The sequence below is a fragment of the Camelus dromedarius genome, chromosome 20 (genome assembly GCF_036321535.1).
Source record: "Camelus dromedarius isolate mCamDro1 chromosome 20, mCamDro1.pat, whole genome shotgun sequence".
NCBI lineage: Eukaryota > Metazoa > Chordata > Mammalia > Artiodactyla > Camelidae > Camelus > Camelus dromedarius.
The window spans coordinates 2,648,157-2,664,688 of NC_087455.1; the positions used below are offsets into that span (position 1 = coordinate 2,648,157).

A 16,532-nucleotide genomic window follows, 5' to 3' on the forward strand; every position below is an offset into this window, starting at 1 on the left:
GGGACCGCATCGTGTAAAGAAGGTTTTAGGTTTTCTCCTGCAGAATATTGGGAGCATTTAAAGAATTTAATTTGGGAGTGTCTTGATCAGAATTTTTTTTTTAAATAAGACCGCCCTGATGTGATTGATGGCAGAGCTGGGAATGGATTGGGTCTTGAAAAGGCTGCAGGCCAGTTGGGGGCTCTTCAGCCATTCAGACAAGACATGCGGAAGGTGGAAGGTAGAACAGTGTGGTGGAAGCAAGTTGATGGGACAGAGGCCGAACTAACTGGAGCATGAAAATGAAGAGGAAAGAGGCCCAGAGCGTCAGACACCTGAAGGCAGGAGGGAGAGAAGGTGGGAGGGGTTCCGGGGGGCGGGGAGGAGGACTGCCCCTTCCCCCTGCTGGGATGACTGGACGTCCTGCTTGTGTGAGAAGGGCCCAGCTCTTAGGATGTCTCCTGTCCGTGGGGTTGAAGTCATACAGGAAATGTGAGGTGTTAGGTGAGGGACTTATGGAGAGTTTTGTAGATTTAGGGTAGTACAGAGTTGAACAGAAGAGACGTTACGTTTGACGAAGTGGAAAGAGAGGAGTTATGTTTGGGTTCCAGCTGAGAGTGTGGGGGCCTGCTCATTCTGCGGTTGTGACTTCCAGGTTACAGGCCGCTTCCCACGTGTGTTACCGAGTCCCCGCCTGCAGCTGGCCCTGAGCTTCGTGATTTGGTGAAGGAGGTGACAGGGTTTAGTTAGCGGACTTACTTATATTGTATTTTTCCCTCGTGTAGAATATCTGTATCACCGGTATAATTTCCCACCCACTGAGAAGATCTGTGACTGCTTCAGTGACGTGGAAATTCAGAATGCATGATGTGGGTCTAAACAGCTCATGGTCACTCCTTCGTACAGTTTCTAGGCTAACCTAAAGCCCACAGCTTTTTTGTTCCTTTCACTCTGTTACTAGGTTGTCCTGGTTTTTCCTTTCGGAAGATCTTGCTTCTGTATATGTGACTGTAGGTTAGCACACGTACCAGTGAACCCCAGATGTGCTAATAGGACGTGTCTCACAGTCTGCACAGTAAAGGTTGAGTCGTCTTCATAAACCTGAGAGAAGGGGAAGTGGGGCGAGCCTGCATCTGAGTGCCCGCTCTGCATTTCCCAGTTCTGGGACTCTGGGTGCCCCAGGAGCTTCTTCATGCTGAACTGTCTCATCTCCTGAAATGCAGGTGTACGATACCTGCCCCGCGGGATCTTTAGTTGGTTAAATGAGATAAGATTGTCTACCATGTAGCTGCCTGATGACTGTTTGAATTTTGGTCTGTGGACAGTCTACAACCTGCCCATCGCGATGCAACTGTGAGCTCTCCCCCACCCCACCTTCTGCCTCTGTCCATCTCTGCAGTTTCTCTTCCAGCCTGTCCCCTTTAAATTTTTTTTGAAAATGGTTAGATCTTATGGTACATTTTTTAAAAGTCCAGAAAATGTTCTAGAACATCACTTAAATGATCTCTATCCCAGTACTTACTTTCATTTTGCTTATGCTTTTATAATCTTCTGCCAGGCATCTGTCATTTACAAGGAGCGAAGATGAGTGTGGTCACAGAAACGCCTCTTTCCCAAGTTGACTCCAGTGTCTCTGTGTCTCCACGCCCACTCCCCAGGCTTACATGACAGGAAGGGAGGGAAGGAGAGGTGGTGCTAAAACTGCACAGCAGGAAGGAGAAAGGAAAAGGCTGCGGTTGGTGAGAACTCATGAATTGGCAAGTGTGCTTAGAGCCCTAACTACGCTCAGGTTTGTGTGTGGCATCGTTGCCACTGGCAGTCTTCCAAGTACAGACTAGTTGGATGCTGGCAGTTTCATGGGATTTGAGCTGTGGTTCTACTTCTAGGGGTCTATTCTGAAGAAATGAGTACACACGTTACGTATGTGCAGGGAGGCCCGCGGGCACGTTGCCGTGACAGGTGGGAGACTGGAGCCATTGCACTGCCTGTCAGTAAGAGGCTGGTGAATAAATTCTGCTGAGTTCCAGATCCAGGCATCCTTTGTAGCTAGTGAAGGACAACCCTGCTTGTGGGTGTGGAAGGTGTTGCATTAAATGCCGTTGTTGAAAAAGGCCATAAACAAAGTAAAAACATGTACAATATGGTTCCATTAATGTGAGTGTGTATATTTTTATTTTTACGCTTACCTGACAAAGTTTTGAAAACAGCACGTTATTTGCATTGCTGCTTTGGCAAGTAATTATGTATTTACTTGCCTTCTTGTGATAATCTTTGAATGCAGATCCTGTCCCACATGCATGGGAATTTCAGAACTATTAGAGGTGACCTGTGTGTTGTCCAGAACAGACGGCCCCCAGCTTGGGAACAGGTGTAATCCCGCTGTTGAGAAGCCAGTTAGGAGTTCACAACTTCCTCTTTATCTAAACACACACGCCGCCATCCCCCCCACCTCAAAAAAGAAGTACGAATAAAAAATCGGCTGTTGAGTTATTTACAGCCAACGTCTTTTGAACTGAGAATGCAGCTGAAAAATTTAGTAAGAATTTGTGTTTGGAAATTTTCACTGCATTCTGAGATAAATTATTTTATAGGAGCCTCAGGATTTGATGACACCCAATTTTTAAATTTTAAAGATCTTTAATAATTTGATGCAAATATGTAAGTTATATACATATAGCATGCATATATTTTCACTGAGTTCTAAGCTAAGTCGATCCACTTTTAAGAGGCTCAGAATTCAATGACATTGATTCAATTGTTTAGATTCTGTAACATCTGGTATGTGCATTCTTTTGTAAGGTGTGATAATAATAAAATGAACACCACCACCCTGCCGCCTAGAGGAAGAGCACATACCTGACGTTCTCCTGTCCCCTGTCCCCGTGACACCCCTCGTGCCCCCCCTCCCCTTCACTCCAGGCAGGTAGCCATTGACCTGAGTTGGGTATTTATCACACTCTTAGCTGCTTTTGTTTGCCGGTTTTCACGTTTTTTAACATATGTGTGCGTTTTTCAGTTCTGGCTTTAGGGTAAAAGCTGACCCTGGCTCTCCCTGAACCGTCTGCCATCCACTGTCTGCCTGAGTAGATTTTTTTTTTTTGTTTTGCTCCTTTGTTATATAGCTCATAGAAGCATTCCAGAAGACTTTAAAAAATATTTTATTCAGCATTCTTAGTTGTTTTCAGTGAGCACTTTGGCCAGAACATTGAGTCCACTGTGTTGGTAGAAATGGAGGCGATCACATGGGGATTAAAGTCGTATCCCTTTTGGCTCATTTCTGAAATAATTCACATGGCAGTTCATTTGAGCTAAGTGTTCAGACCGCTTCATCCTCTTCACACCAAGGCTTTGTCAGAGCCCCGGTTTTGTTTGAGGGAACATGTCTTCTCAGTGCGGGGCTGGACGGGCACCGCTCGGTCTGAGGTGTTCCCTGTGCCATCCGCATCTCCCGTGTCTCTGCTCGCTCTTCCGGCTTGAAAGATAGTGTGGCCGCATGCAGAGCCGGGTGGAGCTGTCTTCCCGCGAACTTGGGTGTGATTCTGCATCTTTTGTTTCCTGTGGCTGCTGTTGAGAAGCGGGCTCTCGGGGTCTGTCTTCCTGGGTCACCTGTCTTCTCTCTCCAGGTGGCTTTAAGACGGTTGCTTTGTCTTCAGAGGTTTGCGGCTTTATTACGAACTAGGTGTGGATCCCCCCCTGATCATCCTGCTTGATCTGTGGTGTGCACGCTGGGTTTCATCAGTCTTGGAGGCGTCCGCTCAGATACCTCCTTTTCTCTGGTCTTTCTGCTGCCTTCTGGGTCTCAGCTGAGGTTACGTCAGAACTTCCCAGTCTGTATCTATTAACTCTTCTTTCTTGTTTTCAGCTCCTTGTCTCCCTAAAGACCTGGATTCAGACAAATCTCTCAGCTTGCCAACTCTCCTTAGCTGTGACCAGTTTGAAGTCTAGGGCATTTGTTGGATTTTTTTTTTTAAACAATTTTATCCCCCCCCCCCCCTGTTTTTTTTTTAGCCCACCAGGCCATCTTTTATGGCCCTTATTATTTACCAATTTTCCTGCCTTTTTATTTCTTTATCATTTCATATGGAGTTAATGTCTCTGTTTGGAATCTGAATGACAGCACCGTGGGCTTTCCACCTGGTGGTGGTGGTCTGCACTGACTCTTACGCTGGCATGTTGGGTGTTTGTAACGGACCTAGCATTTTGTTGAACTTCACATGTGGGAACCTTGAGGGTCTATGTTGGGGGATAGTGAACACTCCTGAGTGTTACTTTACTATTTTTGTTTTAAAAGAATCAGCATTTTTATTGTTACGGCTTTTATCAGGGTAGAAATAAGAGAATTATGTTTAGATTCTCTCTATAACCAGTCCTGTCCCATGAAAGAGAAAGAAAACTTATAAACAACTTACAATAAATTACCTTAATTTTATTATTCCTTATTTTGAGTTCCACCCAGGCCCACAGTTCATCATGCCCCTTGTGGATGGAGTCATGAGGGAGGCAGCTTGTCAGTGGGCGTGCTGAGTGTTGGGGTGCTGCTGGGGGGTGATTCTGGGGAGGCATGCAGTTTCGTTTAAAGATGTCCTAGATGTGACTACCAGTGTCACACGTTGCACATGAGTCACTAAATGTTTTTGACCCACTTTAGAATATTCTGAAAGTTATTAATCAGCACACTCTAAAAATAAACTAGACTCTCATTACAACCCTGTTCACTGGAGAGCAGGAGTCTAACACGTAATTGTTGATGCCACAGCTAGTGGCTTATTATAAAGCAGCAAGAGTATGTTTTACCTTGAGTTTGAGTTTTTCTCTTACCATGTAACATTTTATCCCTCTTTATCTCTGATTTGTTACAAAGTGTATTTGATTGGCAACCTTTTGCGAATAGTGGTGGCTGTTAGTTTGAAGGGCTGTGTCCACGTTTAGTGAAGCAGTTGTCCTGTTAACTTCGCGTGACGGTGCTCAGCTTGCACGGAACCATTTGGCGCCTCTGACGTTTTCAGCTTTGGAGAGGCTTGGGTCTGGCATGAAGTTGTCACCATTTTCTGCAAATATATTAAGATTTTAAAAGAGTATATCCATCTATTGGCTCTTAAAAAGCATCGAATGTGACATAATTTGTGGTTTATTTGGCAGAAAAGGTTCCATTAGGAAGGTGAAGATGGTGAGTCCAGAGCCACCCCTTCCCTCGTGTGTGTGTCTGAACTTCCCTGAGAAGTAGGTGAGGTGCCAGCACACACTTTTTGTTGATCAATCTTTCTGTTATTTTTATTCCAGTTTTTTATTTTTATGCACTTTAATTCAGCTAATTGTAGTATCAGAAATGATTTCTGCAACTGCGTTTTCTTGGCCAGAAGCTTTCTGTCAGTTAGCGTATCTTGAAGGGTGAGCTGCAAGTGGGAAATTTTAGTTGAAGACTCGGCATGTGTTCCACGTGGGCATTATCGGCTGTCCTTTTCCAGAAGGAAGTTAAAATTTAATGTAGGTCTCAGTCTGGCTCATTAGATGAAGTGTTTTCTGAACTTCTCTAACTGATGTAATAATGTGCATTTCTCCTTCTCTTCCACTCCGCGTGTGTGGTAGTTCCAGAAGCACTGTGGGCACGGAGGACGGGTTCATGCTGTCATATTGTACTCTTCACCCCATGCTTTGGATCATCCTTTTTCATAAGAGAATTTAGAAATGAGAAGGCAGAAATGGTTATTTTCTGAGTTAGTCTTCCCTGCTGATCCTTTACGTTTGCGTTTAGCCCCCCCTTAGGGCTTTGACCGACTCTGGTGGGAATGCTGCTGCCTTTGGCCCCTGCTCCACCTTCAGGCTCAGCCATCCATCAGGAGGGCTTACAGGACGCAGAGGTGGTTATATTTGTGGTTACAGTTTATTGTAGCGAAAGGTATGAGGAAAATCAGTAAAGGGACGGGGTATGTGGAGTGACATCCAGCGGAAACCAAGTGGAAGTTTCCTGGTGTCCCCTCCCAGGGTAGTCACTTGGGACAGCAAGTGCTGTGTGACAACAGGTGCAAAGGTTCACCAGCTTGGGACCCTGCTGGAGCTTAGGTGGTTGAGGTTTTTTACTGGGGTCAGGCTGGTGGGCACACAATACCTGTGGAACCTCATGTAGTCCTGCTCCAGGCCTGGGGGAAAGCAGGTGTTCATCATCATCTCAGTGTTTAGGCCGGGGTAAATTACCCTGTCACACTGGTCCAGTGTGGTCCGAGGCTTCAGGTATGCAAGAGCACTCTTACCAGAACATTCTAGGAGTTCAGTTTCCAGGAGGCCAAGAGCCAGTCCTAATGTTGGGAATGTGGAGGCACCGAGCAGCCCAGGCCTGCTGAGTTAATGTTTCTCTGTGTGACTATTCTTTCCTTTCCTGGTCCTAGATAATTTCTATCCATTCATCAACTCTTAAGTGTGTTTCCTGTGTAGAGCCTTCCATAGTACCTGTACATTTCTCATATAACTTGTAGTTATTTTTTAAATATTTTAAAATTAGTTTTACTGAGGTATAACTTTACATATAATAAAAATCACCAGTTTCAGTATACAGCTCAATGAGCTCTGACCAGTGTGTATAGTCAGGCAGTTTCTATCACAATCATGCTATAGTACAATATAAAAATACAGAAATTGATACTGGCGCAATACTATTAAGTAGACTACAGACCATATTCAGATTTCACCAGTTGTTACATGCACTGGTGTGTGTGTGTGTGTGGGTGTGTGTGTGTGGTTTATGCAGCTTCATCATAGGTTTAGATGCATGTAACCACCACCATAAGTAAGGCAGAACCACTCTTCAACGCAGAGAAACTCCCTGATGCTTTGTGGTCGCGCCTCCCCCTTCCCCAGCCCTGGCCGTCACTGGCCGGTGCTGTTGTATTTCTGTGTCGTCATCTGCTGTCCCCACTCATAGAGTGTCACTCAGGCTGCCTTCCTCATTGTTGTGTCCCAGCACAGTGCGATGACGTGGGTTTTGGGCGCTTAGTTTATTCTCTTGAATGACTTATTAGTGATAGTTGAGTTTTAATGTTAATGCCCTGATAGTCAAAAAATTTTTATGAGATTTATAAGATGTCAAAAAGATCCAAGAAATAAAGGAATTTGAGAAACCACATGAAAAAAAGTAAATGTAATACTTGCCCACAGAAGAAAGTCCAATTACATCCTATTTTTTAAAGTAGGAAATTGACATCAACATGGAAACTAATTTAATAAAACAAAAAAACAACATTCAGAGATCTTCTCTTAAAAGACCTGCAGATTTGCTGGACCTAGAGTTAATGAGCAGTAGTAAACCAGGTCATGAGAAGAGAACACAGTACAGTGACGGTGGCAGAACAAACAGATGTGTGTTAGACCCTGGGGTACCAGGTGGTGAGATGCGGTCCGCACTTGTCCTTAATCTTCCTTGCAGCACAGGAAGTCTGTGCTTTCTCCGAGCTCACAAGCAGTGCACACTGACGCCCGAGTTGTGGGGTCGGTGGATCCGGTGTGTGAGCTTTAACTTTAACACTTGCTGTGTGACCTCGAGTAAGTTAATCTTGAGTCATTGGTTTTTCTAATCTTTATATATAAAATAGGGCCACTGAAACCTGCCTGGAAGAGTCATTGTACAGACTACAAGTAATACACCTGAACAGCGTAACACCCAGCCTCTGAAATGATAACTAGTCCTCTGCTCTCATTTCATTCTTTGTTTTTTTTTTCCTAAGGCTATAAATTGGGGATTACAGTAGTGTCCATCTCACAGTCCTTCTGTGAAGATTAAAAAAGATTATATATAAATTGGTTTGATGTAGCAATGAGTATCTTTACTTTAAGCAACTGTGGATACCTACACCTACACTTAAATGCTCAATCAATTGCATTTATTCCACAAATGAAAGTGATGAATGCTGCTGGGAGTTAGTAGGAGGTGAAAGTTAATCACATGTTTTATAAAAGAAATAAACACTGAGTATAAAAAACCTGAAGTCTTGAAGAAAACTGCATGAGCCCAGCGTCACGAGTGAACGTGCCCAGAGGCTCAGAGAGAGCAGCATCTCTGGAGCCTGGGAGCCTCCGTAGGGGCTGCTCCCTGTCCTCGCATGGGGTGGCTGCACAGGGCTGGGGAGGGTGTGGGGCGAGGGCCTGTGGAGGTGGCCTGTTCCATCGTGGCTCAGCGGACTTTGCAGAAAACAGAATGGCTGCTGGCAGTGCGCGGACTTCAGGCCGAGGCACCTGCAGCTCTGAGAGTCGAGGAGTTGCTTGTTGCTGTAGGAGAAACGGCTCTCAGAACTTTTAAGTCAGGTTCATAAATAAGGCGGTTTTCCATAAAGATTGTTAAATTTAATGTTTCCTTTTTTCCATTTTTGCAACTGATACGAATTTGGTTTTGATAAATGAATGAAGCATGTGAGTACACTTTGCCACCTTTGAATAGTGTTTTAAAATTATAGTAATTAATCTTCAGACAGCTTTGTAATGGTGCACTTTCCTCAACGTGTAATTGATATTCTGTGGTTGCTTCGAAGTCTGCGCCCAATTATAAACTAAGACCCACTGAATGTTACAGTCAGAACAACTGTGGTATTTCTCTGACTCATACAAATACAGTCTTTATTTATCTCTTCATTTTGTGTTCACTAATAAACCTACTTATGATGCAAAAACTTAGTTTTAAAATTTGGATTTATTTTTTGCTGTATAGGAGAAGGAACCAATTGAAGTGTAAACAAAATGATTATAAAATTAAAGCTTTTTACTCAATTTATTGAGCAGCTCAGTTCCATTGAATCAGTCTTAAATGCCTACTATATATAAGGAATAGAAATTAGATACTGCTTGTAAGTTTTATATGGAAAATAACGTTTACACACAGAGGTGTCCAAACCCCGATTTGACAGCTTTATTCATCCATTCATTTGCTCCCCCTTCAGTCAGTCAGTGTTACTGACCACCTGGGTATTTTCTGCTGCTGCAGAAAATAGCAACGGTTTGGAGGAGGTGGTGTTTAGATCAGAAGCAGGCAGCTGCCCACTGCTAGCTGGAGTCATCGTTTCTGTCACAGAGAAGGAGGAGTACGTGGCGTGCGCGTCAGGGTACAGGCTCTGGTACTTTGGAGAGGGTTTTCCCACCTGAGGACTTACTTTCTCTGTGAGAAGGAGATGTGGCAGGTTGAGAAAGTATGAATCTGTGTGTTGAAAGCTTCCTAGGCGAGCACTGCTGAATTCACAAGCAGTTTCAGAAGATCATCTGAGATCTGTTGTCACAGATGTAAAGCAAAGCGTAGATCAGCGTTTCTCCAATTGCTGGCCAGTCAGCGTGGAGAAGGAGGTGGGTGGTTGGTTTCAGTGTTTGTTGGTTCTGCCAGACAAGGGAGATAAAGGGATAAGGGGAGATTAGGGCGTTGGTGGTCTTTGCAAAGGAAGGTTATAATGATGAGCTATCCAGTGTAAGGCAGACGGAGTGCTTAACTGGGAGTAGCTATCTTTTGAGCAAGTGAACTGACTGGCTAGGAGGTAATGGCTAAAGAACAGGATCTTCAGAATTTTTTTCCTAGTAAAGTGCTTTTTCTGTGAAGGGCCAGAGAGTGGGTATTTTAGGATTGAGGACCAAGAGGCAGAATGGAGGATGTTGTGAAGTACTTACATAACAAGAGACAAGACACATTTCCACAGAGTTTCGTGTTGGCGAAGTTCATAATGGAATAACTGAGTGTGGCTGTGTGACACAGGCCCGCTGATGAGAAGACCAGAGGTTCTCTGGGGGCAGGGGCGACATTTCACGTGACCAAGGTCTAGACTTGGTGCTCCCTGTCATCCAAGTCCATGGCACAGCTTGAGCTCTTTGTGCTGACCTGAGAGGCAACTTCACATATTTCATCTTTGAAAATGTCTTCACTCGATAAGGACTATCAGGTCCTGATGTTGGTTCTCCGGTTATATTAGTTGAGCAGGGTGGTTGCTTGGAAGACATTTCTAGAATCCTTTCAGACCCTTCTCTTTCCATCAGGCCTGAAGCGCCTTGTGACTTTGCGGATTGACATTCCCCGTCAGTGGTCAGCTGGGAGCACGCCAGGTGCAGGATTTTAGAATAATGTCAGTTTCCTTTGCGTTAAGGTCTGAAAATTGCTGCTGGGACTGTAGTTTGAATTCAGGAAATACATCCACTGCAAATTTGCATGGAAGTGGAGATTTGTCTTCACTCTGACAGCGTGGGGAGGGGATGAGGCAGCCAGCGCTGTGGTCAGACAATGCTGAGGTGCTCCGAGAGTGTGTTTCCTGCTGGAGGACTTCTACACTTTAACTCCTCTTTGCTGTTACTCATTTTTATATCTAGTGTAATTATTGGCACAGTGTGTATAATGGCACCCAGTAAACCTTTACTGAATGAGTAAGTCTAAAACATATTCCTTTAAATGACATTATTTTTCCCATTCCTTTTTATCATAGGTGAAAAGTGACTATATGTTAGAGATCGCTGATCAAGTGGACCAAGATATTGCTTTGAAGTTGGGCTGTCTAGAAATACGGTAAGGGGGTAACTAGACATTGAGGTCTTTATTCATCAGTATTTTCCATTAGTTTTGGAAATTACCTAGGTATTTTCTCTTCCTTGTAAAGCTTATCCATAAGGTATTGAGTAAAACGAGTAAAAATTTGAGAATATTCTGAATTCTAATTTTAGAATCTTTTAAAATGATATTTCATTGCGTGTAGAATGGAAGGGCTTATCAAAGCACAAATATGTAAGCAGGTCTAGGGCCAGCGCCCCAGTAGAGCCTGCTGAGGAGAACGGAGTGTTCAGCATCCGTGAGGCCCACGTGCTGGCCACCAGCTGGGTGGGTGCCGCGTGCTCACGCTGCACAGCGATGGACACTTGAGCGCAAATGGCCGCGCTTGCCTGGGGCTGGCCGTGCAGCCTTATGGGGCATGGAAACCTGAGAGCTTGTTTCTTATTTCTGATAACATTTGCCACCACTTGTCATGTATTATCTTCTGTGCCACCATTTTAAACTTCGAATAAAAGAATATTTTATCTTTGTCAGGTATAATTTAAATTAAAATTTACCCTGGGCTACTAGTTTAAGATGACTTGGCTAAATTAGCTAAAGTTTGGTGTACCTAGTGGCAATTTTCCCTAGAGATTACTGCTTTTCATGTTGCATAAGGCTATTAAATAACAGTTCCTGTAAAGACCCCAACATCACAACTCTTAATTCTTCTTTAAAATTTGTCTTCAACCTTAGTTGTATATCCCAGTAACAAAGGCCATCTCTCACTGGTCTCCTCGTGTTCCTGTCCTTTCCAGGTGTAGCTTGGAAAGCACGCTTGGACCGTCTTTCCTTACTACACACAGTACTGTAATACGTGACCTGCAGGAGGAGCCAGAGTGTCAGCTCCCAGCTGAGTGGCTTTTGTGCCTCCCGGGCCCCAGGTCACTTTTTCCCTCTTCCCACTCTGGCCTCTCCCGTATTACAGTTATCCCTGTCCTTGCCTCCCGTGTTCAGTGTTACTGAGTTTTGGACTCTAAAGGAAAAACTTGACAAAGTAGTCACCCCTCCAGCTGCCCCTCCCAGCCTCCTCCCCTACTTGAATAGAAAACAGAAAAACAAATTAAGTGATCCTTTTTGGGCCCTTTTAAATTTTGCATCTAAATCTAGTACCTTCCATTTTAAGTAGGCCAAAGAAAAACTCAAACAAATTTAAAAAGCAGAATTAGTATTCATATTATTACAGACAGGTTTGAAACAAAATCTTGCTGATTGAACGTTCTCCTGTAAGATTAGTTCAGATGATTTGTAATATCTGTGTGTTCCAAAGCAGCGCAAGCCAGACCTCTTCCTTTTGTGAGAGAACTGTGTGCATGCAGAGAATCCCGCCCACTTGTGGCAGGTTTTGTAGAGCAAGGACTTGGTTCCATTAAGACCTGCAGCTACTTGCACGTGTCACTTGGAATAAGAAGGTAAAATCCAGCCTGTGACCACTCAGAGAGGTAGGCAGCACTTCTCTCCAGAGCCTGGCGCCTGTTAGCTGGACTGGCCCTCTCTGATTCTGCTGCTACAGGTCCCACGCGGTTTCCTTAGTGACAGACAGTGAGCCTTCCCGGGAGCGGGCGGGGTGCACACCTGGCCACAGCAGCGGCCTGGGGTCCCTGCTGCTGCTCTCCTGGCGCGTGCTGTCTCTGGAGAAAAGGCCAAGTCCAAGTAGTGCGTGCAGCTAATCTCTTTTACAATTGGAAGCTTGTTTCTTATTTTGCAAAGAGCCAGACCTGCTCCAAATCGCAAGGGAAAATGAGATCGTTCAGTAGACGTGAGGTCTGCGTTAATGGCTTTGTGCTGCGTTAGGGTGTAGGGACAGTGCTCTGAGTCAGATCCGTTCTTTATTCGTAGTTCATCAGAATGTTTGCGGCTGAGCTGCGGGACAGTTACATACCACCCCCTTCACAGTTTTAACCATTTAACACCGTGGGCACCCCTGATAAACGTACATAAGTTTATCTCTTCCCTGATTTTAGGCGATCGTACTGGGAGATGCGGGGTAACGCCCTGGAGAAGAAGTCTAACTATGAAGTATTAGAGTAAGTACTCCGTGTCCGGGCTCTGCCCGCAAGGTCTCAGAACTGAGTTGTTCTGCAGACTGTCGTTTGCACTAGTTTATATTTACTTAAAATGTAATGTTAAATCTGAAACACTGCTGTTTCTAAAACTTTTATATCTGGAAGAGGGAAAGTTTTATTAAGCATTCTTGATGACATTAATAGTGTTAGCTAACATTTAAATTTGTTGATAAATATCTTAAGGCTAATAGTGTCTTTGGCATGTTAGCACGTATTTAATAAACTTTTCTGTCTGTAGATTTATATTGGGATGGAGTTTCACTCCTAGTTTATATTGAACTGTAGAATTATTATTATTTATATTCTCTTTATAAGTTTGTTAAGGTTTTTTTTCCCCCTTGCCTAAAAAGAAGTGGAGATACAGTTATTTGTTGCTTATGTATCAGAAAATTTAGAATAACTGAACATTTTTCCAGTAGTGAAATTAATGTGTATGTTAGGCTGTTGGATTGTTTTAAATGCATGTAAGGCAGAGTGGGGCTTCTATGTTGGAAGGCTAAAAGTTCTGCACGTTTTGTCTGTTGAAGGCTAATTCAGGAAAAGACAGTTAATGTTTGTTATTTCCGGTTTTAGTTTCATTAGCAGTGGTGCAGCTTTTGCCAACACTTACTTTCTGGACATGTACTTTATTATTGCTGAAATTCTTGTACCATTTGGAAGATGTTGCTATAGTGAAGTCAAAGTTTGCCCATAAGTGCTCTGCTGTAGTAGAGACTTGACCTGGCTTTGGATTTTATTTAGGCTTTCTGGGTCAGCCCAACACCCGTCACACTGTGAAAGTGTAATCTCTCACCATTTTGAAAGCAAGGTTTTACAGGGGAGGTATGGTCACTTAAAAGTAGAAGCAGAAATAAATATTTTGGGGAATTGGTTACGAAGCGTGTCCGACCAGCAGCATGACGGTTACCTGTGCGATTCTGTGAGCCTCCTCCGTGCCATGTACACACTCAGTGTCCATTTCTTTCATAAAATGCTTCTTGACTTTCATTTATGACTGGTATCAGTACTCCTGTGCCATCAACTGAAGGGCAGGGGAAGTTCTACTTAAATAATTCTGTGGGCTAAGATACCCCAGTTCATCTCTAAAATGCTTCATCCAGCGTCAGCCAGTTCCGTGTTTTGTTCTCGCCTCTGTTAAGAGGCACAGCCTACGTGACGGATGTGTCCGTAAACACAACCACAGCTACATGGTGGGCACCTTCCACGCTGCGCACTGTGACGGCCCTTGCACAGACGCTGTGGCGGGGGCAGGGGGCCGAGGTCCCTGGGGTGGCGTCTGCCTGCCTGGCTGGCTGGTTCAGCCTGTAAAGAAGGCCCAGGACGCGTCCAGGGACTCTCAGTTTTCTGTCCTGGGCCAGGAGGGATGGATGTCAGTCACAGAGAGGGTTTCGTGTTTGAAGGGAAAAAGGATAAGTTGATAGGGGCGTGTTGATTTTCAGTTCTGAGGGAACATACATGTGTTTTAAATGAAAATGAAAAGAGAAATGTTGATTTATTTTCTGTTATAAAATCACTAATAAAACAGCAACATAAAACATTTCTGATGGCACCCAGTACCTGGGTCTTAGTTTCTAATGTCATTCTTCAGTGAAAGAAAGCAGGGCTCCTGATCCTAGGGAGTGGGGTGAAAATAGAAGAGTCTGGAGCCAGAAGTGCTCAAACAGCCAAACAGTGGGGCCCTGTCAGAGCATCGCCAGAGCCCACTGAAGGGGCTCCCGGGGCAGGTGGGGCATCTGAGCAATGGCTGTTTTGTATTAGTTACTATACGTGTAAGATATTTAAGGAAACATGGTAGTTCAGGGAAAGGAGGGCCAGCACCAGAGACATACAGTTCCGGGATTTGCTGTGCCTCCTCTCCGATCCCCACGCTGTCGCCCATTGTGGTGATTCAGCGCAGTCACATAAACCGAGTGAAGTCACCGCCTGTCCCTGTGGGAGAAGTGGGGGCTCAAGCAGAATGTCCCACCTTTGGCTCACTCTTCCAGTTCTGTCCTGGGATCAGTAAAGCTCTTGATATCTGTTTCCAAATCTGTGAAATAGGGACGGTGGTGATACCTCCCTGCGGACAGGGTTGATACAAGGCGTGGAGAGAGGTGACGCACGGCGGAGCTCCGTGCAGTGCCCGCCGCCGAGTGAACGCCGTCCTTAGTTGTCGAGAGCTTCACCCCGATGACGCAGTGACGGCCAGTCAGCAGTAAACCAACTGTGCAGTCTTTCTGAGAATATTATCAAGAAGAAAAATGAGGGGGGAGGAAGGTATAGCTCAGTGGTAGAGCTTAGCATTCATGAGGTCCTCGGTACAATCCCTGGGTACAATCCCTGCATTAAAAAATAAAATAATAAAAAAAATCTGATTACCCCCCCAATAAAAAACAAAGCAAAAAAAAGAAGAAAAATCATAGAAAAGAATGTCAACAGAAAAGAGTTCATCTCTTAACTTAATTTTAAGCCCTTATAAAATATTTTTAATTTATTTGTTTACAGAGATAATAACACATTCCAGCTGGAGAAAATTGAAACTACACTGTCAAATGGAGGGGAAAATCCTCAGATCCACGAGTTAGCATTAACCACCTTCACAGTCTTAATAAATATCCATGTAACCCTCTTTGAAACACATGTGTGCACACAGCGCACTACCTAGTTTGATAAAAGACTGATAACACTGTCCTCTTTTTTATTTAGCACCGTGCTGAAGAGGTTTCCATGTGACTCCATGTTAACACATACTAGTGTATTATTCCATCAGATTGCTATATAAAATAGCATTTAACCAGTCGCCTGATGGCAGACATTCAGTTAATAACAATATAAGACAATGTCACCATTTTGTTGTTTGTTTTGCCTGTTTGATTAGCAGCAAATAATAACTTACTTTGTTTACATTCATTTGATTATTGTTGGTACTAAACACATCATTTGGGGGGCAATTTTGTATTTCTTTTATTGATTGTACTTTTCATCAGTTTTTCCATTATGCTTATGTTTCTTCTTAAGAGACGTTTGTCATATTAGCCCATGGTTTGCAATATTAGTTCCGTATATTTTTTCCCAGTTTGTCTTTCAACTATGCTTATAGCTTTTCGTCAGAAGTTTTTCTTTTTTAATATAGTAAAATCTTTCAGTTACTTTCATTTTGGTTTTGAGTTTGAGACCTGATGTTTGTTCTAAAACTTTTGTGGATTTATTTCTGTTTTTACCTTTCCAAATGTGTGGATATTTTTAGAAAGATAGTCTTAACTTTTAGCTTAATTGCATTATGAGCAGTGTTTGTGATAAGACTTCTTTGGCTTTTGTTGAATTTTTCTTTGTGCACTCGTATAAGATCATTTCCCTCCAGTCATTTATTGTGGAGAAATTTCAGACATACAGAAAGTTGAAGAATTGCCTTATTTTTGGTCTTTTCCTAGTTTCTCTGTGTCTTAGGCTTGGATTTCACCTTGTAAATCCAGCTTGGAGCAAGGTGTACTTCCTGACTGTGCATTCATGTTTTTCGTCTGGAAAATATATGCCAGTATCTCCTTGTCAACTAGGTATCTTATCAGTCTTTATAACATCATAACATCTTTCATATTTTCCATCTCTTTTTCTCTGTGGCAGCGTGTGTGATTTCTTTCCTGTTGTTTTCTAAATCCTTAAGTCTCTTTTAAGTAACATCTCCTGTCATATCTTGTCCATTTGGTTTTTCACGTCACCATTTATGTTTCACTTCCAGACTCCTTGTCTTGTGATGGAATCTGCTCTTCGTTCCTGGTACCTCTGTTGCTCACATATGTGATTGTGCCATATATTTCTTCACGCTTCCCATGCCAGCTGTTTTGTGTTCTGTTTCTGACAGTGACTTTGGGGTGCTGGGCTGTCTCAATTTGCTGTCTTCTGACTTACTGAAGCCCCCAGATGGAATCAGAGCCTGGGGGCCTGGAAGTGCCGAGCAGAGGTCTGGGGCAGTG

General features: G+C 43.7%; 1 protein-coding gene across 14 annotated transcripts in view; it reads left to right on the top strand.

Moving 5' to 3' along the window:
- The window catches only part of PTK2 (protein tyrosine kinase 2), a 199,959-nt gene that overhangs the window by 81,520 nt on the left and 101,907 nt on the right, over nucleotides 1-16,532 (top strand). For all 14 annotated transcript variants that reach the window (XM_064476800.1, XM_064476798.1, XM_064476803.1 and 11 more), the window contains 2 exons: nucleotides 10,416-10,495; nucleotides 12,481-12,543. In XM_064476800.1, the coding sequence (XP_064332870.1) occupies nucleotides 10,416-10,495; nucleotides 12,481-12,543 (143 nt within the window). The remainder of the gene's footprint in view (nucleotides 1-10,415; nucleotides 10,496-12,480; nucleotides 12,544-16,532) is intronic.